At 37.2% G+C, this 27,115-nt stretch overlaps 4 protein-coding genes across 5 annotated transcripts; 2 read left to right on the top strand and 2 right to left on the bottom strand.

Moving 5' to 3' along the window:
• Window positions 1–331: 331 nt before the first annotated feature.
• On the bottom strand, window positions 332–3,512 carry LOC112288861 (uncharacterized). Of its 2 annotated transcripts, none has more exons than XM_024533536.3 (4): window positions 3,186–3,512; window positions 2,134–2,831; window positions 1,589–1,872; window positions 332–1,387 (listed from the first exon to the last, which is right to left on the bottom strand). In XM_024533536.3, the coding sequence occupies exons 2-4, from the start codon at window positions 2,401–2,403 to the stop codon at window positions 727–729; spliced, it is 1,215 nt and encodes a 404-aa protein (XP_024389304.1). In that variant the 5' UTR covers window positions 2,404–2,831; window positions 3,186–3,512; the 3' UTR covers window positions 332–726. The 2 variants fall into 2 exon arrangements, with proteins under 2 accessions (XP_024389304.1, XP_024389303.1); XM_024533535.2 differs by having other exon boundaries at window positions 332–1,444; window positions 3,186–3,501.
• Window positions 3,513–4,714: 1,202 nt separating this feature from the next.
• On the bottom strand, window positions 4,715–7,331 carry LOC112288798 (T-complex protein 1 subunit zeta 1). The gene is made up of 2 exons (XM_024533375.3): window positions 7,164–7,331; window positions 4,715–6,679 (listed from the first exon to the last, which is right to left on the bottom strand). The coding sequence occupies exon 2, from the start codon at window positions 6,586–6,588 to the stop codon at window positions 4,984–4,986; it is 1,605 nt and encodes a 534-aa protein (XP_024389143.1). The 5' UTR covers window positions 6,589–6,679; window positions 7,164–7,331; the 3' UTR covers window positions 4,715–4,983.
• Window positions 7,332–8,544: 1,213 nt separating this feature from the next.
• Window positions 8,545–10,626, top strand: LOC112288283 (proteasome subunit beta type-3). The gene is made up of 8 exons (XM_024532315.3): window positions 8,545–8,588; window positions 8,865–8,957; window positions 9,107–9,288; window positions 9,413–9,520; window positions 9,642–9,731; window positions 10,038–10,122; window positions 10,258–10,352; window positions 10,475–10,626. The coding sequence occupies exons 2-8, from the start codon at window positions 8,952–8,954 to the stop codon at window positions 10,521–10,523; spliced, it is 615 nt and encodes a 204-aa protein (XP_024388083.1). The 5' UTR covers window positions 8,545–8,588; window positions 8,865–8,951; the 3' UTR covers window positions 10,524–10,626.
• A 12,904-nt stretch (window positions 10,627–23,530) lies between these two features.
• On the top strand, window positions 23,531–25,985 carry LOC112288510 (uncharacterized). Its single transcript, XM_024532731.3, has 6 exons — window positions 23,531–24,487; window positions 24,588–24,799; window positions 24,978–25,027; window positions 25,150–25,237; window positions 25,386–25,502; window positions 25,618–25,985. The coding sequence occupies exons 1-6, from the start codon at window positions 24,148–24,150 to the stop codon at window positions 25,669–25,671; spliced, it is 861 nt and encodes a 286-aa protein (XP_024388499.1). The 5' UTR covers window positions 23,531–24,147; the 3' UTR covers window positions 25,672–25,985.
• Window positions 25,986–27,115: the final 1,130 nt, after the last annotated feature.

The raw sequence follows: 27,115 nt of genomic DNA, 5'->3' as shown, positions 1-27,115 counted from the left end.
CGACCAAGAGGGCAACTGAAGAACTGAATTCAGGTGATGTTGATTACGATGATGACATCGAAAATTCAGATTGAAAGTTTTGCGTGCCTACTCTCATTCCGCTGATACGAGGGACCCTAAACTTTTGATCAGTTTAAGCATATACAGTAGTAGTATAATCACAATAAATACAACTAAAACAGTGGTAATAGAACATTATAATGTAGTACTTTCCGAACTGTAGAAAATATAACGTGTTCCGAGTATAATATGATCTTTGTGCATTCTCAATCATTTGATCTAATGGAAAAAGAAATGTTGTCAAGACAATGCACAATATTGAGACTCGCAGTGATTGAAACAAACGTTAAAGATGGGTTGTCTAAGGCGTATGCAACAACACATCATTCGTCTCATGGAAGGACAACCCTGTCACACTCAGTGCTACGGTCGGTGGGAAGTTGACTCAGTTTTTTCATCACGTTGAATCAGTTGCTAGGCTCAGCTCCCAAGGAAAGCTCCAAACTAACCACTACTTTGATGGCCTATATTTCTGACTGACAGCAACGAAGCTCTGGAGGCCCTGAGGGTGCAAGCAATAACTGAGCAATCTTGTGTGGGTGCGTCACCCGAGGTGATGTCACAGTTTCTCCGCTCTAACTATGCATGTAGGAGATACATGATGAACGTTACGTGATGCAGAATCTAGAATGACTTCTCTCATGTACAAAACTAGACGTTAGAGGATCAGGATGTGCCGTGGCTCAAGCGAGACATCCCCTGTTCTACTACCGACATCCACGACACGAAGTAACTCGTATGGGAAGAGGTTTCGGTCTCGACAACGGCGGCACTCAGACGCTGTTGTTGCTGTTGTTGCTGTTGTTGTTGTGGTTGGATGAGTGTTGAAGTCCCCATGGTGATTCGAGCTCGGCAATACGGGCACTGCTCATGGCCCTCCAACCAGGGAGTCAGGCAGTTGGGGTGAAACTTATGGTTACACGGAAGAGCTAGGAGCTTCTGTCCTGTAATGAATTTATCTAGGCAAACCGAGCAATCTTCCTGGTCAAGGTCGCTGTGGGATGCTTTCTTCGAACCGTAAGTCTCCCGCTTGATGGCATCGATTGCATCTTTGCTCATGCCTTCTCGGGATTTGAGGGGGAGATGAGGGTCTACTCCTGCTGAGCGATGGTGGTGGTGGTGGTGGTGATGATGATGGTTTCCGCCAAAGAGGTCTGGCTGCCACCGGTCTTCGAGACTGGGAACCCATGCAGTGAGCCACTCCCGCATAGCGTGCTCCCACTCTTCGTCGTCGCTCCAAAAATTCTCGTTGTCATCTGAGTCGGAGAAGAGTACGCTTGTCTCGTACTGTGTGGTGCTCGATGTCATTAGCGAACTTAATGCTTGTCTGAAATAAGTCAGGAGCGCACAAAATCGGTCTCGTATGAAGGTAGTAGCCTTTCTTCTGTGCGAACGATTTAATAGGATTTGAGCAATTGAATAGATCAGTACTTTGAAGTGACCTCACAAACTGGTTGCTGTTAGCTGACTGAAACGACGAGGAAGGTCAGAGACATGGTTCAGAGACAAACCGAAGGGGATCACAAACCTGGGAGAATTGGCGGAAAACCTCAAGGGCAGAGCTGCGGAGCGTAAACGTTCATCTAATCGATCACGAGCCTCCATGGCTGCCCCCTGCAACCTTCGTTCATGAGCTTGGCCTCTTAACATCATTGCCAGTGTCGATAGCCTGGGTTCCTCTACTCGGGAACCTCGAGAACTCCGAAATCCCGTTCCTGAATGTCCTTCCCGAGAGCTGGATGAAGATGAGAAGCTCAAGTTGCTATTTTGTTGCTGAGAGGCAGCTGCACGATGCTCCTGCAGAAGATCTTGCTGTACAAACCGGATAAAAGAGCCCATGCGACATCGTGAAGAAGACTTAGAAAAACCGCAAGACATGGATAGGCTGATACCACAAACCAGTGGTACTCCTGTACATGTTTAAATATACAAATGATCTCTGTAACTCAGCATGCTATGCCAACCTTCCTTCTGGGAAGCGCCGTTGAGGCTCTACAAACCAGGCAAGTTAAACGTGGAGTTGTAGATAAAGACATCTGGGAATGAAGTTATATCATGGATAGGTAAAATTACCAATCGACGAACTTGAGTGGACAAAGCAGCCGGGTTTCGGGAAGCTGAGCGCGATACATGGTGATGATAGTGGTGGTGATGATGGTGGTGGTGCAGGTGGTGGTGGTGAGCCAAATTGGAAGAACCAGAACTATTATTCCCTCTTGAGCGACGCCCTTCAATTGGAAAGTTTGAAGAAGAAAACTGATAGGTGCTGGGAGAATCTAGTTCTCGACGCTGTGCAGGAGCTCGCATCCGACGCCTCCGCGCCACTTCGACTCCCGGTAACATATTTGTAGTGTGTGAGATTGAAATGCTGGAGCTACAGCTCCAGCGCTATTATGTTTAAGGTAGTATACCACCTAAACTTGTATTCGAAGGATCAGTACTCTGAATAACTCGATCCTCGCGAGAAAGTCACAAGTGACCCCAACTTCTGGTCAAACTACAATAGTCTTTGCAGACTCCACTCACCTCGCAGATATTGTCTCCAATTAGGAACAAATAGGACAGGTGATAGCCGAGCTTGATTGTCAAAGCTCGTGATCAATCTCTTTGACTGTTTCTGATTCCTCTGCCTATTTCTACGAGATAAGAAACGCAAAAATTTCGGTCCCTGAATCCTGGACGACGGACGTACATGACTGAGTACATCAGTGAGCAAAAACTCGAGTTCGCGCAATCAGGCTGCTGCTGCTTTCGCTTCACAAAGGTGAGATCTTGTATAGACATGCCACAGCAAGTTTGCAACAATATCAGATGAAAAGCCTCACCACTACGCCTCGGAAGCTCGTCACAAACCAACAAAAAGACACTGTCAGCAGACATATATGGAGAACGCTCCCAATTTCTTCCTATCCCGTCTGGAAAACTATGTTTGTCTCGTCCTGATCGCAACATGCAGGCCAGGGGAAGTACTGTGTCATCTCCAGCTTCCAAAGTCGGCTTTTCTTATGTCACAGACACAAACATCACTACCAAAAAGCGCACAAAAGCTCGGAGAGTAAGAGAAAGAGCGCCTAGAGAAATTACAAAATTCAAGCTTCGAAAGAGAAGTAAGGGAAGTGCCTTACAGGTATAGAATACCACAACGGGAAAGATAACGAGGACTGCCTGCTTATGGTTGTAATCTTCATCGTCGCCATTGTTCTAGCCATTGCAGCGGCACCAACTCTCCGCGTCTGCCATCTTGGACAAAATCCTCGAAGAAAGAATCTCCCGACCCTCGCTGCTCCCACTTGAAATCCCTGCTGCCTTCGCACAAGCGAAGAAGAACTTCTAGGTTGGCCAGAAGGTCGAGAAAGGAAGGTACCCTCGCTTAAGACTCCCTCGCCACACCTCCACTAAATTTAGGCCAAGCTCAAGGGCGTCGGCAGAGATGGCTATGGCGATAGCTGGGCGCAGAGGGGGGGCTCTCGTAGCTCTTCGTAGAGCTTTCTAAGTTCTCTTCCCCGTGTGTGAGTTATTGGATGAATGAAATGTGTGGATGTAAACCGTCGTACTGGATGAATGTCGTCCGATTAGATGTGGATGAATAATGTGTATGGCGCGGAGTAATGGATGGATGAATGTTAACCTTAGGCATTGGCTGGCATTCGAGCCCCACTCAATGTCCCAATGACTGGGCAATTGCTGATTTTAGTGTGTATCCTTGGCCTAGACCCCATTGTTTATTTCAGTCATGTAAGCGACATAGACCTGTTTCACACAACCATCCTTGAGTTACCTTTACACTTTTAAAAAGAAGTCCAAGGGTTTTAAGAGGAAAAAACGAGGTCAAATGTATTTTTTCCTATATAACACAGATAATGTTGTCTCCTAGAATTTTCATTGAGTCCATCTCAAGAAGGTGGTTTTTGAAAAAAATAATTAATTAAGAAGCATATTACTACATTAAACAAGTACAATATTATTTTTGTATCTTATGAGAATACAAAGTATTTTTGATAATATTGGTTTCATTTTTCCTTTGCTTTTTCTTGATATCTAGAGCAATGCTTGATTAAATTGTTGTCATAAATTATAAATTTGCAGGCAAATAAAATATGCAGGAAACCAACACAACAGTGTCTGCTTGTAACAGATGTTCAGCTAGACATGAATCAGATCAGAGAACTCTGGATCAAATCAGCTTCTTAAACTGACCACCGAGCTTCGGCGGTGGACATAACAGAGATCGGTTTCGAGGGTTTGTGATGTGTGGACTCACATCCGGTGAAGAGTTCGACTCCATTTACATTTCTCGACTTTAGTTGTGGAAAGTTGAGAGGAAGCAAACTTTCTAAAGCTTTCGACGATCTGTTTCCTTTTGTTAATAGCTTCGCTCCCACACGTATTGAAGAGACGATTGAAATGTGCCACTGGGTGTCATTCCTCTCCTATTTGAACCCAGTAATTGGTCATCGAAAGTGAGTGACGCACATTAAGCAATGGGAAAGTCTCAGAGAAAACTAATTGCAATTCATTGAGTACAATTCGATCTTCTCTGTTGGCGGAGTAACAAATTGTCACAGGTCCGCACCTACAGAACGATGATTCGGTAATTTGGAAAAAAAAACTGCAATGCAGTCAGATATTGATTCATAAGGAAAAAAAGCAAGGATGGGACAAATCCTAGGTACAGAGTATCATTTCTCGAAATGAACACATGTTAACAGAGTGTATACTCAAAAATTTGATCGACAAGGGTCCCTAACAAAGCAAGTCAAAATCTGTTTCCAATCCAGAACACAGTGACTGCAGCACCCCATTTTCGCTGTAAAATACTCGAGCTATCATCCGCACCCAGGTTTTTGCACCGCTTGTGGGAAAGCCAACCCACGGTTTACATAGCTGCATGACAAGGACTAACCATTACATTTAGCTAGTAAGCTATTGCTTCCGCATATTACGACCGGCCCGAATAACTTCATCCACAAGTAGTAGCTGGGCAGCAATCACTGGAGCTGACGTGATAATTTGCCGCTTCACGGAATAATTATCAAAAATTCCTTGCACATTGGGGTCGATTGGATCACCCGTGGTCAGATCCAAACCAACTACGTTGCCAGCATCGTGTTCCGACTCAAGATTAATCAAAACATCCAGGGTATCGAGCCCAGAGTTGTCAGCTAGAGTCTTGGGAATAACTAAAAGAGCGTCGGCAAATGCCTGGACTCCCAACTGCGCTCTTCCTTGCACCGTCTTCCGAACGTTGTTCATCAAATGCTGCCGAGCGGCAACCTCGAACGCTCCAGCTCCCAGAATCACAGACTGGTCCTCAATGGTATTCTTGACAGATCTCAGACCGTCCCGGATGGCATCTTTGATCTGTGCGATGGTGTAATCGTTAGGTCCTGTTATAAGGATAGTGCAGGAATGAGGATTCTTCACCTTCTCCACGAAGGTGTACTTCTCCTCTCCGAGAACATGCTCGTAGACAACGCCAGCTTCACCAAGGACATCCGGAGTCAAATCCTCCACGGATTCTATAGCCTCTCCACCACATGTCAGTACGAGCCGCTCCATGTTCCTACGCTTCGCCCTCCTCAGGGCCACAATACCCTCTCGTGCCAATAAATCCAGTGACACAGGATCGATTCCCTTCTGATTGATGACGACAAAGTTCTTGTCTGTGCCATCACACACCTTCTTCTTCAGATTGATGATCTTCTGCACCTTTTGGTCCACGGAACGACGCTCTGCTGCCACCATCTTCTCTCGCTGCTCGGCGTTGTGGTAAAAGAACCCAGCATTCACTTCACTCTTCTCATACTCTAGGGACACGTTGCAGGTGAGAATATAGCAATTCTCCACGCGCTTCTTCATGTCCGGATGACGGGCGCCGTGATCCAGGACAAGACCTTCCACTAGACGAGTGTCAGTATCAAACTTGTGCCTCATGTGCATGATCTCCACCATGAATAAATCAATGGCCTCTTCTGGTTTCTGCACACAGAGCACAGCATTGACGACAATCTCGGTGAGCTTATCGGCGAGCTCCTCGTGCACCTTCGTCCTGAGCGACGTCCGAGCAACCACTTTAAGGAGCTCCTTATCGAGTTGGTCTCCAACCGCAACCGGGGTCTTGAAGGTCTCCAGAAACTCAAGAGTAGCTTTCTTGGCAATTTCAAATCCATCCACAAGCACACGGGGATGCATCCCTTCTGCAATAAACCGTTCTGCCTGCTTCATGAGCTCCCCAATGACGAGCACCGTAGACGTCGTTCCATCTCCACTAATGTCGTCTTGCGCAACCGCTGTGCGAGCAATCATGATGGCCGTAGGGTTTTGGATTTGCATCTCCTTCAGCAAGGTGTTTCCGTCCTTGGTGAGTTTGATGTCTCCTGACCCACCCACGAGCATCTTGATCGTGCCCTTCGGACCCAGATTCGTTTTGAGAACATCCTGCAGCCCCTTCGCTGCACTTATGTTCATGTGCAGGGCAGCTGATTTACTCAGCATTTCCGCATTCGGATTAACCACCCGGATCGCCATGTTTTAAATCACGCTGCCACTCTCCTATTCCAAGGATGAAAAGTATATCCTCTGGTTGCACCTCTTCTAGAAACTTCCAAGACTCTCTTGCCTGCATAATAACAACCAGCGACGATCGGCAAAAAATAGATTCAAAACTAAGAAAGAAACCACTCCAAACAAAAGTTATCAAAGGACGGCAGTCCTAGTCCCACTGTACAAATAAGTAGACAACAAAAAAAGATTGTAAATATAGCATTCCAGAGCTTTAACCTAGCCACTAATGATTATTCAAAAAACAATAAGCCATGAACTCTGCCATCCACGCACATCACGTAAAACCCTAATAACCACACGTTCTTCAAGAAACCATCAAAACCCAACGAAAAACACTCAACACTGGCATGCGAACCGATCATGAAACTGGAAACACAGAACCAGACGAAAAGCAGAAGAAGCTGCGCATCAAAAACGTAATGTACAACACTATTCACCGATTGAGGAGGAAACTCTGCAACGACGGATCACTCCCGGCACTGAAACAATTGAAAAAAGCACCTCGGTGGGCTAAATGAAGCGGGATAAGAAGCGCGAACCTTGAAAGAGAGTGGAGGATCCGTCCCAACAGTTGGAAAGGAGTCGGGGTTCGGCCTCGGAAATGAGATCTGCGAGAAAGCAGGCTTGTGGCGATGGATGGGCTCCTGCGGACAAGTCTTACAATTCGAGGAACACACCAGGAGTGCGAAGTTGCGATGGTTTTGAGTTTCTAGGGCTTTGGCTTCGTGCTGCTCTGGCTTCAACCTTTAGGTCTTCGCATGGATGGATGAATGATAAGTCAAGAAGGATGGTTTATCGGATGATGATTTTTTGACGACAGAGGATTCACGGTGAAGGGGTTACATGTTGACGGTAATAAGGACACGTTCCCCCACGGTGGCGAGACGTTGTGGGGGAGTCTTTTCGACGGTTCCGTTTGAGGGATGGTAATATAATTATTATTGTCTTCGAGTCACTCTTAAAACACGATACACTTGGGCCGTATTTATAGTGTATTTGTGTATAGTAATACGATTTAGACGAACAAAATGCAAGGAATATCGTATATCGTGAAACATCTTTTTTTTAAAAAATCATCTCCTTGGTAAATGATTATTTTGATATTGCACAATGCAATGTTAATACATTTTTTTAATGTGTAAGTCAAAAAAAGTATTTACAAATATATATATATATATATATATTTATATGTATATATCCGTGGATTTATTTTTATTACTTATTTTTATTAAGTCTATGGTAGAATTAGGATTAACTCAAGTGTCGCTGGTTTATAGATACTATATATTTTCATTTATTTTTAACACATGTATTGTATGTAAATTAATTTTAATATTCCCTTGTTTACTCATAAATTAACAAATAAGTAATACAACCTTTATGCTTTTCAAGTCAAATTTGTATGTTAATTTTCCGTCACTAAATATCTGCTTTTGAATTTTTACAGCATTCAGATATTTTGGATATTTATTTTTATAATTAGAAAATTTGATTTCAATGAAATTTACACATATAAGAAAATTTTCGGGGTATATTTGCCTGAATTTCAATTTTTGTTTGGGACCTTCATTGTTTATTGAGGTTGTTGCACCTGTCCTGCCTCCGCATGTTATTTGTTTTGTCTTGTTATTTTCCTACAATGCTGCAATAATCCAAAATTAAAATGATGGTATTATTTCATGGGTGAAATAGACACATAGTTAGGAGTGTTTTATTTTTATTTTTATTTTTTTCTCCCAGGGACCCAAAACCAAATAAGAAAACCTTAGGACCGCGCACAGATAACGACATCCATCCAATCATTCGTCATACGGACCTACTTCGTCCAAAATGGATGAATGAGACCAGGCATTCGGGCCTTCGACGTCGGGTGTCTGGTACCTTGGAGGCTCCGCTTCTTCCGAAGACAAAACTCTGCATGGAAATGCCCCATCAGAGCTCGTCTGCGAGTCGCGGAAATTGGGGTAAGCGGATCGGCTCCAGCAGCTGGATCAGGCTCATTTCGTAACCAGGATTTGGATCGTATTTTCGCAATGAGTTCTCGCAGATTATGTGTCGATGCATCAGCTAGGGTTCGCGTTTCGCGTGCAGGATTCTACCATCTCTGGAAGTTTACGTTGATTGTCTTCATTTCTATGCCGATTTCATTGAGGTTTTCGGACTCTGCTGTTGTAGACTCTGGAACTGCTCTGGTCAAGCGCTAACCTCGTTGTTATGGTGGGTCTTGTTGAAATTTTCAGATTAGGGTTTTGAGTAGGCTTTAGATTTTGGAGTTGAAGGAGCTTGTTCCTTGTTGAAGTCGGTGGCGGACCAAGTCTACTGCCCGCATGTCGGTATGTAGTGCCCTGCAGTCTTCTAAGCTTCGATCGTGCTTTTCGCCGTCAATTATGACTTATGCTGCTTTGTATTCTTGTTGTTTTCATTATGAAAGGTTTTGTTTAGGATTTGAAGTTTTGGGTTTTGTTAATTGGGGGTATTGCAGATCACCAGCTACAATGGAAGTGCACTGATTGCCATGGTGGGCAAGGATTGCTTCGCCATCGCCAGTGATCGTCGTCTGGGTGTAAATTTCCAGACGATTGCGTGTGATTTTCAGCGCATCTTCAAGATTCATGACCATCTCTACATTGGCCTCTCAGGTCTTGCAACGGATGTGCAGACAATGTAAGAATTCACCCAGTTATTTCTTTTTGAGATTATTTATTTATTTGTTGAATAAGATGTCTGTATGGAGTGTAAAGACAATGATGTCCATTTCATCCGACGTTCGGCTCTTGGGTGTACACAGGCATCAACGCTTGAATTTTCGTCATAAACTGTACCAGTTGCGGGAAGAGCGGAACATGCGCCCCGAAACTTTTGCTAGCCTCGTTTCAGCTATGCTTTATGAGAAAAGGTAACGAAGACGAACCCTGGTTAAAATAAACGAGAAGGAACTGCTGTTAGTTGTCACTTGCATTGGGTAGCTTCTAATTTATTTTCATCTTAATTACGGGCTACCGGTATAATCCATGCAGGTTTGGACCTTATTTTTGTGAGCCCATCATAGCCGGTCTTAACGATGACGGAACTCCTTTTATCTGCACCACTGATTTAATCGGTGCCAAGTAACGCACTCAACTCTTTTTTTCCTTTAACACCTGTTAATTTGTCTATTTGGGTATGCTTCATATCGTACATGTACCGATTTGTTGTGAAAGAGTAGGGCCGACATGAAGGTGCAGTTGTTGGAAACATCGAACAAGTATATATTGCGATGGCAACATTTGAAGCTATTCAATGATTGAAACTTGAGGGGAGTGGGTCATAATTAAGTTGAGACAGTGAGATGGCCTCTTTATCGCGGACGCTATTGTATGGTCGTTCTGTGTCTTCAGTGGTGTTTACTGAATTATTATGTAATTGTTCTGAAGGCAATTGGCAAAGGATTTTGTGGTCTCTGGAACTGCTTCAGAGTCTTTATATGGTGCCTGCGAATCTATGTACAAACCTGATTTGGTATGCTAATCCAATTCATACTGAATCGCGCTGATTATTTATTTTGCATTACCTTTGGAGTTCTTAGTATCTTGGTGAGCACGTTTCTGTGCTGAACTGGTGCTTACAAGTTGTATGCTCCCTTTCTTTTTTCAGGGCCCGGATGAGCTGTTCGAGGTAATATCACAAGCTCTACTGGCGTCAGTAGACCGAGACTGCATCAGTGGATGGGGAGGGATTGTCCATGTTGTGTAAGCACACGATCCTTACGTAACCCTCTCTTCGCGTATGCTTGCTCATAATTACTGCAATTTAGTCCACCATCTTTGTGCTTCAAGGTAACAGTATGAAATTGGTGATGATACTCTTGCAGCACACCAAACCAAGTTATCACCAAGACCTTGAAGGGCCGTATGGACTGAGTGAAACCAACTTCTGAGCAATGAATGCGTTCCTGTTCGTTTTGCGATTCTATGCTCGGCCTGGATAAAAGTATAAAGCAGCATTTTATTTCTTTTTGAGACACTTCGAGGAGTGTTTTCATGTGGCATTGATCGTTATCATCACTTCCTAGACGCAGGTATACGCATTTCACTTGATGGCACTGTAATGCTGTAATATAACTCGATTGCATTGATAACAAGAAGGATTTTCACATTGTGAGCCTTCGAAAATGCCTGTCCTGCTGTGTTTCAAAAAAATCTTGTAACTTCTCTGGTTGTATGAACTTTCTGAACGCATTGTACAGGAATAGATAAAGAATTTCCTTGCCAAATGGTAGGATGATGAATGTTGTGGACGACGATTCAATCGCTCTGTACACTGCAAGACATAGGAATTTGGATTAACATTGAATTAATACTTGTGGAGAGCAAGCTTAGCCATATCATCTATGTATTCATCTCATAAATGTAAAGCCATGTCCAAGTCATTGATACTTTCTCCTAAAATTTGCTAATAAGAGAGTAATGAATATGAAACACAATCAAATAAGGAGGTAGAGACCGTGTATGCCAGCAGTGTTCCAGAGCAAAAATGAAATAAAATCTTGCTTAAAAATACTCGGCAATGGGTAACTTGAATAATTATTCACAATAGAACCACACTTAGACACCCATTCTTCTATAGAACAGCTATTTAATTTTGAATACATGTTGTAGCTACAAAGCATACCTGGATTTCATGAAGCATTTACTTATCTACTGATATGTATGTATATATATCTCTTGAAAAGAAAAAAATGAAAAATAACTAAACCAAAGCAAAACAAGTTCCAACCAGAAATGATTAAAATTTGATGATCAGTAAATGATTGTGATATTTTTTGGGTCATATATTTTCACACATATGTATATATATATATATATATATATATAAAGTTTGAACTTATCACACCCCAATTGTGCAAAACAAATTTAGTGTATATAACTGAATGAATAAGATATTCCAACTAATTTTGTTTCGTGTACAACTCAAACTAATACCCAGTTTACGTGTATGCTTACTGTTATGTGTAATAGCAAAAATATAAACGTAAATTATATTTGGTTCAACAACATCATTAAAATAAAAAATTTAATTACATAAATCTAAATTAGAGTTAAATACAACTAAGCAAAAAAAAAAAAACTCACAAACTATTGTGTGAATATATAGATACGCACACATAACTTTTGGAAATTCAATATCCTTAATGACTGTATTATACGAAATTACAAAAAAAGACGTATCTACCACTAAACATTTTGAACTCATTATAGTAATAATAAGTATATTTATATCCATAAATCTTCACAAAAAAGAAAAAAGGAAAGAAAAAAAAATATATATATATATATATATATATATATTATTTGATACACAGATAAGGTGTTTACCAAGAGTAAAAGATATCATATCTTTGAAAGAGCTCCACAAAGCACTTGAACATGTATTTTTATTGGCTTAAGGTGTGTTCATATCAAACTTCTTTGAAAAAAAAATATATAAAATATAAAATTGCTAGACATGTCTTTACATTAAAAGATGTTTATTAAGAAAAAAAAAATTAGCTACTAAAGTTTTTCTTTTTTCTTTTTAAAATTGTAGTGTCTGCATGCATACATACATGCATACATACATCATAGAAGAAGCCCATTTAGCAAGCTAAATGAAACAATTATGTATTCCATTGTTTTTGAGTTCTACAATTTTTATTTTTATTTAGTTAATAATATATGTTTATATACACACACAAATATTTAAAAAACTTTAAAATATTAATTTAAAAAAATTTGTAACATAATTCATGAGGTTACATTTTAGTACTCCTCAAGTATGAAAATGTTGACAAAATATCTCTCGTCATGAAGGGGGCTGGATAATACCAACAGAGCCCTTCAGAGAACTCTGTCCATCTAGAGGTTGTGGTGTGAATGGGGCTCAATGACATCAACGGAGCCCCTCGTAGAGAACTCTATCCATCATGTGGTTCATATTTTTGGAGGTGTGATATAACTGATTTTTAACTGTGCTAACAACCTCAACCAATTAGTGATTTTTTGTGGTCAGAATTTTATTTTAAATATATATATATATATATATATATATATGTGTGTGTGTGTGTATGTGTGTGTGTGCATATAAAAGTAAAATTTATAATTTTGGCATTTTTGTAATCAAGTGTTACTTTTATTATATAAAAAATAAATTAAAATTTTAAATATAATATTTTTGTAAAGAAGTATAATTTTTTTTTCAAAAGTTGTATTTTTATTTGAATAAAATACATCAAAAAATTTTAAAATATCACAAAATTTATTGATGTTAGTCTTCATCTTTAATATTGCAAGATAAATTCCATCTATATATTAAGAATATTCAAGGATATATTAAGAATGCTCAAAGAAACAAGTCGTGGCTCTCATTCACTGCATGGATTGGTCTTTGTTTTCATCAAAAAAGTTCACATTTTGTGGAGTTTATAGTCCATTTTATAGTTCATCAGGTCATTCCACAGGGTGTTCCACACAATGTTTTACAATTGATCAGGAACTAATCATTTCAGTAAGCACAAACCTAATGCAAATGTCACAAAGATACCACACAACTGTATAATTTTGAAGGCATGCAAAATTTTCAAGGCATTGGAGCAACATAAAAGATATGCATTGAGGGATTTTGTGTATATTTACATGGGTGGATTCTCTTTTGGTCTCAATAAGGAAGACGTTGTCATGGTCTTTGCCCAATAAGTGTTTTCTTCTAATCCATGTTGTTGCAATAACTATTGAGAAATTGCCCTAACTCATGAATATGTAACAATTGCCTTCATATCTCTGAGTTATAGATAGTGCAGAAGCGCTAGAGGTGGAGTTCAAAGTGGCACTAAATACTTTGTCCACAACGTCGTGAAATGATAAGAGCTGAATTATATGATCTGGTTTAGGTTCCATTCATGTACTTAGTCATAGTGGCTTAACAATGACAAACATTCAAAGGTATGTATCTAGTCAATATTAGAAAGACCCTACTTGAGCTTGCAATAGAAAAAAAAGCGATAAAGGACAATATTTTATTTTAGTCAAGAAAAGACCACCTTCAATAAATTTACTAATGTTAAAAGTCTCTTCAACCACAGATTTTTTTTGTTCAAAAAATCTCCATGAATAGAACACATGACTTTGAGAATTAACATTTATTTTTTTTGGTATTTTAAGATGCCATTTGATTTTTTTTAGGTGATTTGAATAATAGGCAAATAGTAGAAGGTGAGATTGAGGCTATTGCTAGTGAGTGGTTCAACAGCAAACCAAGTGATGGTCATAAGGATATAGACAACCTCAGAGAAGGGTTGCATTAAGAGGCACCTAATGGGCAGCCACAAAATTTATAATATTTACTTTTACAAAATTAAGAATTTTTATTTTATTATCATAGAATCTATTTTTTGATATAAGATATTTATTTTTGAAATCCGTTATTGAATATCTATTTTTTTATATTTTTTATATTTTTATATTTATTTATTGAAGATAGATATCTTTATGGATTAAGTAAGTTGAAAATTTATAAAGACCTTTAGCATTCGTCTTTTCTACCTTGCACATGTGGTAGCTTAAGAATAGTGAAATTTGTGAAAATCTACAAGTTTACTATAAATCTATGTTAAATGCATGTTCCAAAAAAATTGTGGAATTCAAACAAAGAATTCACAAGATAAAAGTAAATTTTGAATTCTATAATAATGGCATAAGTCTTGATTTGTTTGACTAAATATTCTGAATTTATATATTGAATTTTTAATTTTATCGTTCAATTATCATTTTGCACAAAAATAGTAATTCAATTTGTATTTTGAAAGAACATTTTCTTATGTAACTCAATCAGAGTATAATAAAGAAATTAATGATTGCAAGGAATTTTGTATAGAAATATAATGAATTTATACCATTAAATCACTAAAAGATATGCAAGATAAGAGACATTTGGATGAGTTTGATTTCAGTTTCATGAATTTAACTATTGAGTGGACCTATTGATAAGTTGGCTCTCCTTCACTGCATGCTCCCTCTTTGTTTTCAACAAAAGACTTCACATTATCTGGAGTTCATAGGTCCTTGACAAAACTAAGATATTGATGACTTTTACATTTTGAAATGTTAACTTGCTGTTTTTGGATGTTAACATATTGTGTTGATATGTTTTGTGTTCCACCTTCCAGACTTAGAGCATTCTTCTCTATTCTTTTATATTCTTCTTCTTAAGTAATGACTGATTGGGAGAGCAAGTGGTAGTCGCTATGTATTGTAGGTAGATAGAGAGCTCTATACAATAATATTGAACTATTGTATTTAGTTGGCTGGTTGGTTAGACATCATTGTGTGTGGTCATGTTGCAAAGCATTGAGAGGAATGATCACAATGTGTTGCTGGATGGTTCAGAACTAAACTGAAGAAAGATCCATCATAATTCCTTACCATGAATGCTTGATGATTTTGAAGCTAGTATTGTTGAGAATGAAAAATGGTTGCGGTTGGACTCGAAGAGTTAATATTTGATGAGCGTGGATTTGACGTTGTGATATTTGCTGAGAATTTTTCCTCAATCCACCTCTTGTGTGGAATTCACGATGTTCTTGAGTACCAATTTGAATTGGTGATGCAAGAAATCTAGAGTGTGAATAAATAAATCTTTGATTTGGCAGAGAGATGAAAGATGGAGCATTTGGTGATGGATGCTATTTTTGAAGATTTGTTTTTGAGCACAAAAGCTTTGCTAGATTTGTAAGAGAAGGCAGGTGCTGATACGTTGTTTTTGGGATCACGCCATTTCATGGTGAAGGCATCATCTATTATATTAGTCTGTTATATAAGAATATGATTTTGTAAGCTTCTTTTGAGTAAAGTTATATATTGCAAAGTTATAGTAGAAGTACAGAGTTATATTGAAAGTGCAGAGTTAATTGAATTTTTGTTATACTTTACATTGTATTACACAAAAATTACACAAAATTTATTGGATAAGAATAAGCAATAATACTCATTTATTACAATCAATCAACATTGATATTCATTTTATTACTTGAATTTATTTTATTATGAAAAAATTTCTCTGACTTTATTATGATTGACATTGAATTTCATTGTGGATTATATATTTTGAGCCGTCTTACTCTAAAGCAAGCATGTAAATCCATTTGCAATATTTTTATGACAATCAAAGTTTACTTATTCCAGCCAAATCAAATTTACTTTTATTCATGTCAAAATTATACTTTATAAATGATAAGCTATTAGTAATATAACTTATTTCAGCCACATCAAATTTACTTTTATTCATGTCAAAATTATACTTTATAAATGACAAGCTATTAGTAATAGATAGGTTAATTAAATTACAAAGCCAATTGGCAAGAGAATTTGAGCAACTATTATTTTTTAATACTTTGGAGTGTAGGCATGAAAACTAAAAGAGGAAATCACAATTTTTTTTAAGCATTCTATAAAAGAATCATAAATAAAAGAATCTTTTATAGCAAAGATTTGCTATTCTTCATCTTGGTTTTGATGGATTTTGTTGATGAAATGCTTCAACTTTCTTTGTTGCATTTGCAAGATTCTTTGATGGCTCTCATGTGCATTTACTAATATCATATCTACGCCAATGAACAAGATATTTCAACCTATTTCAGCATCGCATTGAGTCTAAGACTTCTTCCATCTCAAACTTTTGATTATTATTTACTTCTATAAGAGGAGGTGGCATTTGTCTTCGTCCTAAAATATTCATTGTCTTATACGGCTTAAGAAGAGACATGTGAAATACAAGGTGGATCTTTATAGACTCTGATAGATATAATTGATAAGCAATATGATTGATTTGTTCATAAATAGAAAAAATTCCGAATCTACAGTAGTCCAACTTATTACAAAAACGAGTAGTCTTGATATTGCGACAAAGTAACTATATCTTATCACCTATGTTAAATTGTGGTTGCTCTTTGCGATAGGCATCCATGTTAGTCTTTTACTGTCCTTAAGCTTCTTTTAATTGTATCTTCATTGTTGCATGTAGCTTTGACAAATGATTTGCTAAATTTTTTGCCATATGATTATCAACTTTTGAAAAGTCAAAAGTATTAAGTCGTGGATGATAACTATAATTAGAAAAGAAAGATATTTATTGAATAGAAGAATATACTAAATTTTTATATGCAAACTCTGTCAATGGTAAAAGAGTTGTTTAATCATCTTGATGATAGTTGATAGTACACCTCAAATACTATTCCAAAATTTGATTCATCTCTTTTGTTTGCTCATCAATTTGAAGATGAAAAGTTGAAGAAAGTTTTATATCCACCTTTAGAATCTTGATACAAATTGAGTCCCCCTATCCAATATAATATCCTTTGGCAATCCATGATAGTGATAGATATTGTCAATAAAAAACTTAGCTGTTTCTTCACTTGAAATAGATTTTGTATATGGCACAAAATATGCCATTTTGGTGAAGCAATCTACAATTACAAATATGAAATCATGCAAATGTGAGAATGAAAGATTCGTGATAAAATCCACAGAAACAAAAGAGCATAATTGTTCTAGAATAGGTAATAGTTGAAGCAATCCATAAAGTTGTTGGTGAAGAGTTTTGGATCTTGTACAAATATCACATGATAGTACAAAGTCTTTTATTGCCTTCTACATTTGCGTCCACTAAAAATCTCTAGATATAAGCTCTAAAGTCTTCTTGTATCAAAAATGTCCTACTGCTGAAAAGTTATGAAGTGCTTAAAGAACACATAAACGTGCTTCTGCTTGTAGAACATATAGGCGTCCTTCAAAATACAGAAGGCTGTTCTTAAACTCAAACTTTGAAATATCATGAGACTTAGAAGAAAGATTCTTGATATCATGAACAAGAAGATTAGAGGACATACTTAATTGAATTTTCTTGATAAAAGTTGAATCAACAGTCAATGTTAATTTTATTATTCAAAGATGAAAATGCTCAGGCTTCAAGAAAATTATTCTTTGTTGATCAAAAGATGCATCTCTTTCTTTTGGTACAACTTAAGAATATCTAAAAAGGGCGTATGATAGACCTTGTTGTTTTTTGTATCAATAAGTAATCTTGAAATTGAATCTGGATAAAGACATGCTCCAACGGGCTTGACAATTATTTAAAATACGTGTTAATATGAAGTACTTGAGGTTCTTATGATCTGTATACATCGTAATTGGACTTGAAGCGCCTTCTACATAATGACACCATTCTTGAAATAAATCCACAATTACAAGGAGCTCTTTATCATGGATCTCATAATTAATTTTGGTTGCTGAAAATTTCCTAGAATGAAAAGCTATTGGGTGGAGTTTATCATATGTTCGCAATTGTGACAACAGGACATCCATTTCAAAGTCTGATGCATGTATTTTCATAAAAAATACCTTAGAAAAGTTGATGTTAGATAAGATTAGTATAAGAGTAAATTCCTTCTTTAAATCATCAAATGATGCTTCTATTTCTTTATTCCACTCAAGTTTGTCTTTACAAGTTAAATGAGTAAGTAGAGTTGTAATTTGAAAAGAGTTCTTGATGAAGATTCAATAGTAATTAGCAAAGCCTAAAAAATATTGCACATGTACTACTATTCTTAGAATCTTTCAATCTATGATAGTTGGGACCTTCTTGGGATCCATTATAAGGCCTTTCTTGGAAATGATGTATCATAAAAAGTCAACTTGACTAGTGTGGAATAAACACTTTTTTAACTTGGCATATAATCCTACATCTCTAAGTTTCTATAATGCATGATGAACATGAAGTTCATATTCTTTTATGTTCTTAGAATAGATTAGAATGTTGTCTAAATAGAAAATGACAAAATCATCTAAAAACTCACAAAAAATATCATTCATAAGATATTAAAAAGTGGTCGGTACATTGGTGAGTCCAAAAGGCATGACATTATATTCAAAATGTCCATGCATAGTTCAAAAAGTAGTCTTCCATTCATCTCTTTTTTTGATACGAATTAAGTTGTATGCTCCTCATAGATCTATTTTGGTATAGATCTTTGCTTGATTGAGTTGGTCAAGAAGTCCTAAAATCAAAGGCAAAGGATACCTATTTTTGATGGTGAACTTATTAAGTCCTCGATAATCCATATACATCTGCAAAGATCCGTCTTTCTTCTTTACAAATAAGATAGGAGCTCCGGCTGGGGATTTAGAATGACATATGAAGTTCTTTGCCAAGTTCATGTTAATGTACTCCTTTAATGCAGCCAACTCATTTTACAATAAGCTATAGATTGGTCTGAATAGTGATTGAGCTCTTTCTTGCAAATCAATTGAACAATCATAAGGTCGATACTGTGGAAGAATACCTACATTCTTCTTTTCAAAAACATCTTGAAATTCTTCATATTGGCTAAGAATATCACCTGACATTTTTTCACCATTAGAAATGGATATAACATATATAGCAAAAGATGATCCTTCTTTTGCGACATGCATGAAAGCTCTCGCACCTACTTGTAAAGGTTTAGAAGTATTAGCCTTTTATACTTCTACTTTGCTAATTTGATCTTAGATTATACTATGAGAAAAGTTAAGATTATGAGAAATCTAGTCTATTTGAGGGTTATATTTTTCTAGCTACAATGATCCTAAAATAACCGAATTGAAAGGAGATCTTATTACATTAAATACTACTATGCTTTTATGATCTTTAATTGTTATATCTAAAAGAATAATCTCATGGATAATATTTCCAGAAGACAATAAATGACTACCTATGACTTCTACATGTACGGATTTAGTTTTTTTGTTTAAAGATATTTTTTGATTTTTGACAAAATCTTTGTTTATAAAATAATTAGAGGCTTCTAAATCTAATAAAGCAAAGACTTTGTGATTTTTAGGTCCTAAATGCACATCTATTGTAAAACAAGGTGACTGCTCTGAGGAGAGAATAAGACCTTTACTAGGTATTGCACATGATTCCAGCTGCACAATACCTATTATAGCTAGAGAAACTCATTTTTTGACACATCATCTTCTTTGGTAATTGTATTCTTCATTTTGTAATTGTGTTGTTTTTTTGGATAATGTTGAGCAGTGTGCTTAGCTTCTTCATAGTATAAACACAAATCCTCTCAATAATGTCGAGTCTTTTCTTGCTCTATGAGAGTTTTAAAACATATTATATTAATTTGCATTGATTTCCGCCTTGATGAATATATTTCAAAAAACTTGGAAGCTACCCCCATTATTTGACTTGTTCCTCTCTAGCCAAGTCTTTGTTCTTGATGCCTTTTAAATAATCAATTATCACATGCAATGGCTTGAGCAATAAATTATTACAAAGATTCTATTTTTGATATTTTTATTAACAAATCTTTGACACTATCTTTTAATCTATATCAAAATTGATTGATGAGTGCTTTGATATTCCAATCCACATCGCAAGCAAGATTTTAGAGTTTAGTAGCATATGTAGTGGCTAATTGTGATCCTTATTGTAAAGATAAGAATTTGGTCTTTGCTACTTATTCTCGATCACTATCTTCGAATGTCACTGTAAACACTTCTAGGAATGAATTCAAATCATAAACGAATCACAAATCTTTTTCAATTAAAGATGCAAATCAAGAGAGAGCACTTCTTGATAGAAGTATGCATTTGAATCCAACTTGAGTAAATCCATCAAAATATTGAAAAAGATGCAACCTTAGATAGATCTTGATTTATTACAAAAATCCTCAAAATTTTAATCTTATTCCATCAAAATTCTCTGGCATACTAATTCTTATCCTCATCATAGTTGTAGAAACAAAACTCTCTAGATTTGGTTGTGAGGTCGATCTACTTGCTTTCTTCAATTGCACAATTTCTTGCCACAGACTCTAAACTTCTTCGATAAGTATAGGCATAGTACTTCCATGATTCACATTAGAAATATGTGAGATTTCCACTCTAAGAGTATTGACAAGCTCATGAAGATCTGCAATAGTTACAAATCTATTCTCACTTCACCTAGGTATAGCGTCCATAATCTTTCCTTCCATAAGCAACTGAAACAAATTCAAAAAATTAAATTAGAGGAGGATAATCCGCAACCTCTAATAAAAATTTCTACAAAGAAAGATGATTTACTCTCTTTAAGGAAAGATCAATATTAGAAAATGGGATTTTTTTGTTTAAAAGGTGTGTAGTCCGCAACCTTTAAAATACAACAATAGAAATAGAATAATTCACTCACTTTTAAAATAAGATAAAAATAGTATATTAGTACTCTTATCAAACTGTTAAGGACATGAATATAAAAGAAAAAGAATCCTTGATACCCTCTTTTGTCATTGAAGAGAACTGAAAAGTCACTCAAAAGGTAATGTAATATTAACTAGAATGGCTATTGCCAAAAATAAGAAGACTAAAAAGTCTTGAAATAAGACTAAGGAATAAAACGGCATTGAAAAGAGTGAAGAAGACTTCACTCTTGCCTCCATATATACTCTTAACTAGGAGCTATGTGGCAATGTCCTATAGGACCTCCAAAACATGTTGACTTTGCTAGCCATATGTCTTAACTTGTAAGGCAAGTTATCTATATATGTGCCACATGGTTAGCTTGTTCCACAAGCTATTATGCGAAATTAACTTGTTTTACAAGCTACCAACATGTGGTTAACTTGTTGGCTAAGTTTTTGACCTACAAATACATCTAAATTCAAAATCACATCTATGAAGCTTTTAGAAAGCTTTACTAAAAGACTTTATGAAATTATTCTATATTTACTTACTTCTACCTAATCATATAAGTAATTATTGAAACAAATATATATGTCTATGATATTATGGTTGTATTATCATTAATTAATATTTCTATTTATTTCTTACTAGATTCAAAATAATACAAATTTATTACCTAAGAATGTAGTTACACTTCTTGATTATATGATTGTTAATAAAAAATTAATATCTTTAGTAGATGTTGTTTATTTAAGGCTATCAGAAAACGGTGTATCAAATGATGACTTTTTTAGAGATAGAATCATTTTATCTGCATAGAATGATGATGTAGAGGATATTAATGAGAAGATTATGGCCATATTTCCTAGAGAAGAACAAGAATATCTAAGCACTGATGAAGTTGTTGTTGAAGATAGTATTAACAACAATAATATTTATCTAATTGAATTCATCAAGTTGCTTAATCCATCTAGAATGTCCTAATCAAGGCTTTGACTTAAGAGTGAGATTCTAGTGATGCTATTAAGAAACTTGTTCATCGCCAAGGACTTTGTAATGGAAACCAGTTGGTAATTATATGACTAATAGATCGAGTCCTTCAAGCAAGAACTCTTGGAGGAAAATTTGCTCAAAACTTGGTGTTTTTCTCCAAATTATATTAACTTCTACAATAAAAGAACTTCCATCTATTTTAAAGAGGAAGAAATTTCCAATTTGTCTTGCACTTATAATAACAATAAACAAATCCCAAAGATAATTGATGAATTATATTGGTTTGAATCTATGACAACTTGTTTTTTTTCATAGTCAACTTTATGTAGGATTCTCTTAATTCACTTCTTCCCATTCTATCAAGATTCTTCTTCTTACAAATAGCAATTTAAATTCCATGCTGAATATTATTTTTCTAAAAGTTTTAATTAAATAAATACTAATAATTTATTTTTTTATTTTTTATTTTAATTAATTAATTTATTGACTTTAGTACATCTTTAAATGTCTTAACATACTTTTATAATTTTTTAATTTAATTTAATTTAATTTAATTTAATTTTTTTGTATTTCACAAGTAGTTCCTTGAACTAAATTAATTACTTTTTTGTGTATTATCTATGACAACAACATAGATTACTTATCCTACTTCATGTCTAAAAGCTCTATTGTCTATTTTATTTCTTTCTATTTGTATTGTATTGTATTGTATTTGAATTTGAAAAATATTCTTTGGCTCATATAAATAGCTTCATTTGAGTCATACATTCTATGACAATGACACGAGTTCATCTAGTTAATAATTAAATTGCAAGTTTTTGAAGAATTATAGTATATAAAAATAAAGATATTATTGGCAATAATTTATTTGGCTTTATGCACATGTCTTCAAATTAGTTTATTTAAATATAAATTATTATATTTATAATTTAAAATAATTTATATAATAAAATATTTTTATTTAAAAAAAGACTTATAAAATTAAATATCATGATTTGTTTATAATATGTTTAGTATTATAAAAAATGAAGCTAAATATATGAATCAAATAGTACTTATGCATTAAATAATCTAAAATAAATACATTAGTTGCAATATTAAACAAACATACTAATATATCATTGAATACATTAAAACTACAAGTAAAACAAAACATAAATTTTGGATTTACAATAAAATCTTTTATTTTAATAACTTTGATTGAAAATACTACATATGTGGTTTTTATGGTAATAAAAAGTATTTTTAAATATTTTATTTTAAATGATACTATGCTCCATAATAGAGTTTTAAAAAATTTGATATGATATATAGATTTTTCCTTGTTATTTCCATTATATGTACAAGTTTTGTGGACAATATTATTAGGAGAATGTTAAATAGACTTATACTTTTACAAAATAGATCCACCCTTGTTGAAGAATATGATAATCATGATGAATGTGGTTGGTTTTTATTAGTTGCAAATCCAATAGTGGAGAAATAAATCTAGAGTTCTTTTTCTTTTGATCAACCTAAGCTCGTTATGCACGCGACCAGGTGTCGGTTGCCGCCATGGCAAAGTGCTATCGAGTGACCGGCTGCGGCGGGGATGGTGCCGTGGCCGCGCGGGAGCGGTAGCGTCCAGGTGAACTTTTTCCACCGCCGGAGCACCGCAGAGCTCGCTGTGATCCATCGCCCTGCCCACGCTGCCGATTTCTCGTCGCGCTGGATTGCGCCTCGCGTCGCCCGCCTTCCTCACCTCGTTGCTCATTACCCATCTCGCCGATTCCTCTTTAGCTACCCAATTTCTCGTGTAGATTGCTCTTGAGTTCGCCACCTGGGTCCGAGCTCAGAGCTTTCAGCGCCGCTTTTTGCAGCTGCTGCTGCTCTTTCGTTATTTTCTCGCTTGGACATGCGCATTTACACGAGGCTGGACGTTGGCTGGTACTTGATATCGAATGGGTTTTCGTTTCTTAGGCGTTTCGAGTCGATTGCTGCCGCGCAGACAGTTAGGCAGACAGATGAAACGGACGTTCCCGCTAGTGAATTGAGCTGATAATGTATTGTTTGGTGTTATGCAGCCCTAGTTTTAGTTCATTCCTGGGTCCCGTGTCGCGGTGCAGATTGCCCCTTGCGGTACCAGAATTTGACGACCTCAAGATCTTTCTGTGTCTGTAAGTGGTTTTATAGCTTTTGTTAGGTGTGTCTGTAAGTGGTTTTATTGCTTTTGTTAGGTGTAGCAGGAGAGCAGAATTTCTGGTTCGTCAGTGTTCAAATCTGATCAATCGGTGGAGTGAGGTACTTTGTTAACGGATTAGGTTGCCGTGCATCCATGGCAGCAGCTGGACTAGCTAGAGCTGGCCATCTCCTCATATCCCGTCATGAGTACAAGTGTGGTTATTGTAAGCCATGTTCCAATCCCAAATATGGATATCTGATCAGAGATTCACCAGCTCTTGGGTATAAAAGGCATTTGAAGGAAGAGCCTCGTAGTAAGACGAGGCTGGTTGTTAGGGCAGATGCGGCCGATAACCAAAAATTGCGAGAGCAGCAGCATGAGATCCGAGTTTGCATCAACAAGACGTGCAGAAAGAGTGGGAGCCTGGAAATGTTAGACGTTATCCGGAGCTTGGCACCGCCCAACGTGACCGTGGAATCATGCAGTTGTATTGGTAGTCACCTTAACCAGTGAATTATGACACATGGTATCGAATGGTATTGCAATGATTTCTGTACTGATTTTCTCACAGTTGATGTGTTGCTTGATTGCAGGGATATGTGGCAACGGTCCTAATTTGGTGATTTTACCATCTGAAATGATGGTTAGCCATTGTAACACTCCGGCGCATGCTGCACGTCTCCTGGCTCTGCAGTGTGGGGCCTCTAATCCGGAGAACAATCTCCAAGCGCTGCATCTGAAGCAGCAGGCTAACAAAGCCTTTGAACGAGGAAATCTTGTGGAAGCTGAGGGATTGTACACAGAGGTTTGTCATTCCCTTTCTATTCGAATTCAAATATGCACTTCAATATCATTGCACGACAGAGTACGAGGTCTTCTGAGAAACATGTACAACCACGAAGCTCGTATACCCTCAAGTCAGACCTGAAATATGTTTTGTTCAAAGCTCTCATGTTGTTGGTACGATTCAATTACATCTGCAGGCCATAGAACTCAATCCATCCGGAGGTCTTCACTTTATCTATGCCAACAGGTATCATTTTCATTCTTCATAAGTATATACTTTTCTACCTTTGGTACGATTGACTTTTTAATACTCAAAATGTTTGTCAAAGAACAGTGATCATCTTAAGTTACTTGACAAGTGTAATACAGGTCTGCCTTACGATTAGCGCAAGGGAACTTCCAAGGGGCTTTAAATGACGCCCAAGTGGCTGAGGCAATATCTCCCAAGTGGGCCCAGGTACGAATCATTTCTTTAATTGATTATTATTTGTTCGTTTACTTATTTTTTCTTCTGTCATGTGAAAAATGGTTGTGTGTACATTCATTTCTTCACTTCGTACATTGGATGAGTGGGATGATTGCAATCTGACGCTTGATTTATGCAGGCTTTCGTGCGTCAGGCAGATGCGTTGTCTGCGATGGGCGAAGTGGAGCGTGCTCTAGCAGCTCTTTCCACTGCTCTTTGTCTTGATCCTTTGCTGAGACGCTCCAAAGGCTTTCAGGTACTGTGGTGTATGAACACCTACATATTTTCCTGAGGATATTATCATCATTCTACATTAATTTTCTGAATGTTTTCGTCATAAGTTTTGACATCTTCCCTGTGTTGGAACGCAGTCCAAGTCCAGGGAGCTGCAAATGAAGCTGGAGACAGCAAGTGCCTCCATGTAACATCCTACAAGCTTCAGTTGGGTACTCTTGAAGCTGTTTAGAAATCTGATTAGAAAATCCATTGTCTTATTTTCAAGGAATTGTAATATTCGAGAACGATTAAATGTTCATGTTGAAATTATCTACATTGTGATAGTGATCTTTGAAGGTCTTGAGGTAGTGATGGATAATGGTAGTTCGAGGAACAGAATTATCACGATGATTTCTCACCTCAATGTACAATCATATCCCACGCAACTCGCTTTTGTTGAACGATCTTTTTAGCTTTTTGGTAAACTTATGAAATGGTTAATCCCAGTGCTTTCTTCATTTCATTCTTGACGTAAGCTGTCATTCAGATTTTGTTATTTATTTTCGATATTCAAAGTATCGCTCTATTTGACCATATTATTATTATAATCAAACACACAATACATTTTTGATGAATCTTATTTTCATTGAGGTTTTTGGTTTACACATGTGGATGGAAAAAATTATTGTACAGCAATTAAATAGTGAAGAACTTCTCAACAATAACCTTTCATTGAAAGATTATTGACAAACACGATGGATTTCAAAATAAAATACAGGAACAAGTCCATATGCACATGAGTAATTCAAACTCACATGTCAATATGAAAAGTTAAGGGAACACTCACACTCCTTAAAGGTGTGGCTGGGAACAATAAGGAACGCAGGGTAACATTAAAGGGAACGTGGAGCAGCATTACGCTACGAAATGCCTTAACAATACGCCATTACAATCCAAGAATTCCCAACATCGAGGTCCAGTTGGCAAACGTATACGTCGCCAAGTGGATTCGTCATATGGTTGCCAAGTGTGCTTTTACGTTCCTTCGGAGATTCGGTGGGTTTGTTCGTGTTTTACACGGTTGCTGAAGTTGTTGCACCGATTTGCTTTCCTGGAGTCATCGAGGTGGGTTTGTAGCGGAGAACTCGACAACGAGCACAGAAGCAAAGTGTCGGTGTAGCGTGATTACAGCGGAAGTGTGAGGCAGGTTTTCAGTGAGAAGTTTGTGAGAGTGCTGGGTGAGAGGGAAAGCATGGAAGGCGCAGGTGCTCAGAGCCCGAAGAAGCTAGAGAGGAAGGCGGCCGCGAAGGAGGAGATTGTGAACGCGACCTCGGGGGCTCGGGGAATCGTGGACCACGCCGCTTTCAATGCTCGGGCGGTGGGGAAGATCCTGCTCCACCCCTTCAACAAGGATGCAAAGGCGGAAGCCATCGCCACGGCACGAGAGGACAAGGCCGTGTCCGATCAGAGAATGAGCACCATCAGGGACGTGGGTGCGCAGCAAGCCGATGCGCTGCGATTCGCCGCCAGGGGTGGGGTTGTCTCGCCGGAGGCGTCTTCTCAGCCTCCAAGCTTCGGCGATGTTGATGCGAAACCGGGTAGCTTTGCAGCGACACCCGCAGTCTGAGTTAGAAACCGCAGCTTTTTCGCAGG

This window comes from Physcomitrium patens, chromosome 11 (assembly GCF_059467195.1).
Source record: "Physcomitrium patens ecotype Gransden chromosome 11, ASM5946719v1, whole genome shotgun sequence".
Classification (NCBI taxonomy): domain Eukaryota; kingdom Viridiplantae; phylum Streptophyta; class Bryopsida; order Funariales; family Funariaceae; genus Physcomitrium; species Physcomitrium patens.
Note: the sequence above shows the minus strand (reverse complement) of the source record. Positions and strands in the feature narration are given on the sequence as shown.

What these genes read in the sequence shown, in the direction of transcription:
- LOC112288861 (XM_024533535.2), bottom strand. Translation starts at nt 2,403, where the DNA reads ATGTTACCGGGAGTCGAAGTGGCGCGGAGGCGTCGGATGCGAGCTCCT. An exon ending in CCACTCAAGTTCGTCGATTG is followed by an intron (nt 1,873 to 2,133) that starts GTAATTTTACCT and finishes CGGTTTGTACAG; the next exon opens with CAAGATCTTCTGCAGGAGCA. An exon ending in TTTTCCGCCAATTCTCCCAG is followed by an intron (nt 1,445 to 1,588) that starts GTTTGTGATCCC and finishes TCGTTCGCACAG; the next exon opens with AAGAAAGGCTACTACCTTCA.
- LOC112288798 (XM_024533375.3), bottom strand. Translation starts at nt 6,588, where the DNA reads ATGGCGATCCGGGTGGTTAATCCGAATGCGGAAATGCTGAGTAAATCA.
- LOC112288283 (XM_024532315.3), top strand. An exon ending in GCTATGCTTTATGAGAAAAG is followed by an intron (nt 9,521 to 9,641) that starts GTAACGAAGACG and finishes TAATCCATGCAG; the next exon opens with GTTTGGACCTTATTTTTGTG. An exon ending in CTATGTACAAACCTGATTTG is followed by an intron (nt 10,123 to 10,257) that starts GTATGCTAATCC and finishes TTCTTTTTTCAG; the next exon opens with GGCCCGGATGAGCTGTTCGA.
- LOC112288510 (XM_024532731.3), top strand. Translation starts at nt 24,148, where the DNA reads ATGGCAGCAGCTGGACTAGCTAGAGCTGGCCATCTCCTCATATCCCGT. An exon ending in GGAATCATGCAGTTGTATTG is followed by an intron (nt 24,488 to 24,587) that starts GTAGTCACCTTA and finishes GCTTGATTGCAG; the next exon opens with GGATATGTGGCAACGGTCCT. An exon ending in CTGAGGGATTGTACACAGAG is followed by an intron (nt 24,800 to 24,977) that starts GTTTGTCATTCC and finishes TTACATCTGCAG; the next exon opens with GCCATAGAACTCAATCCATC.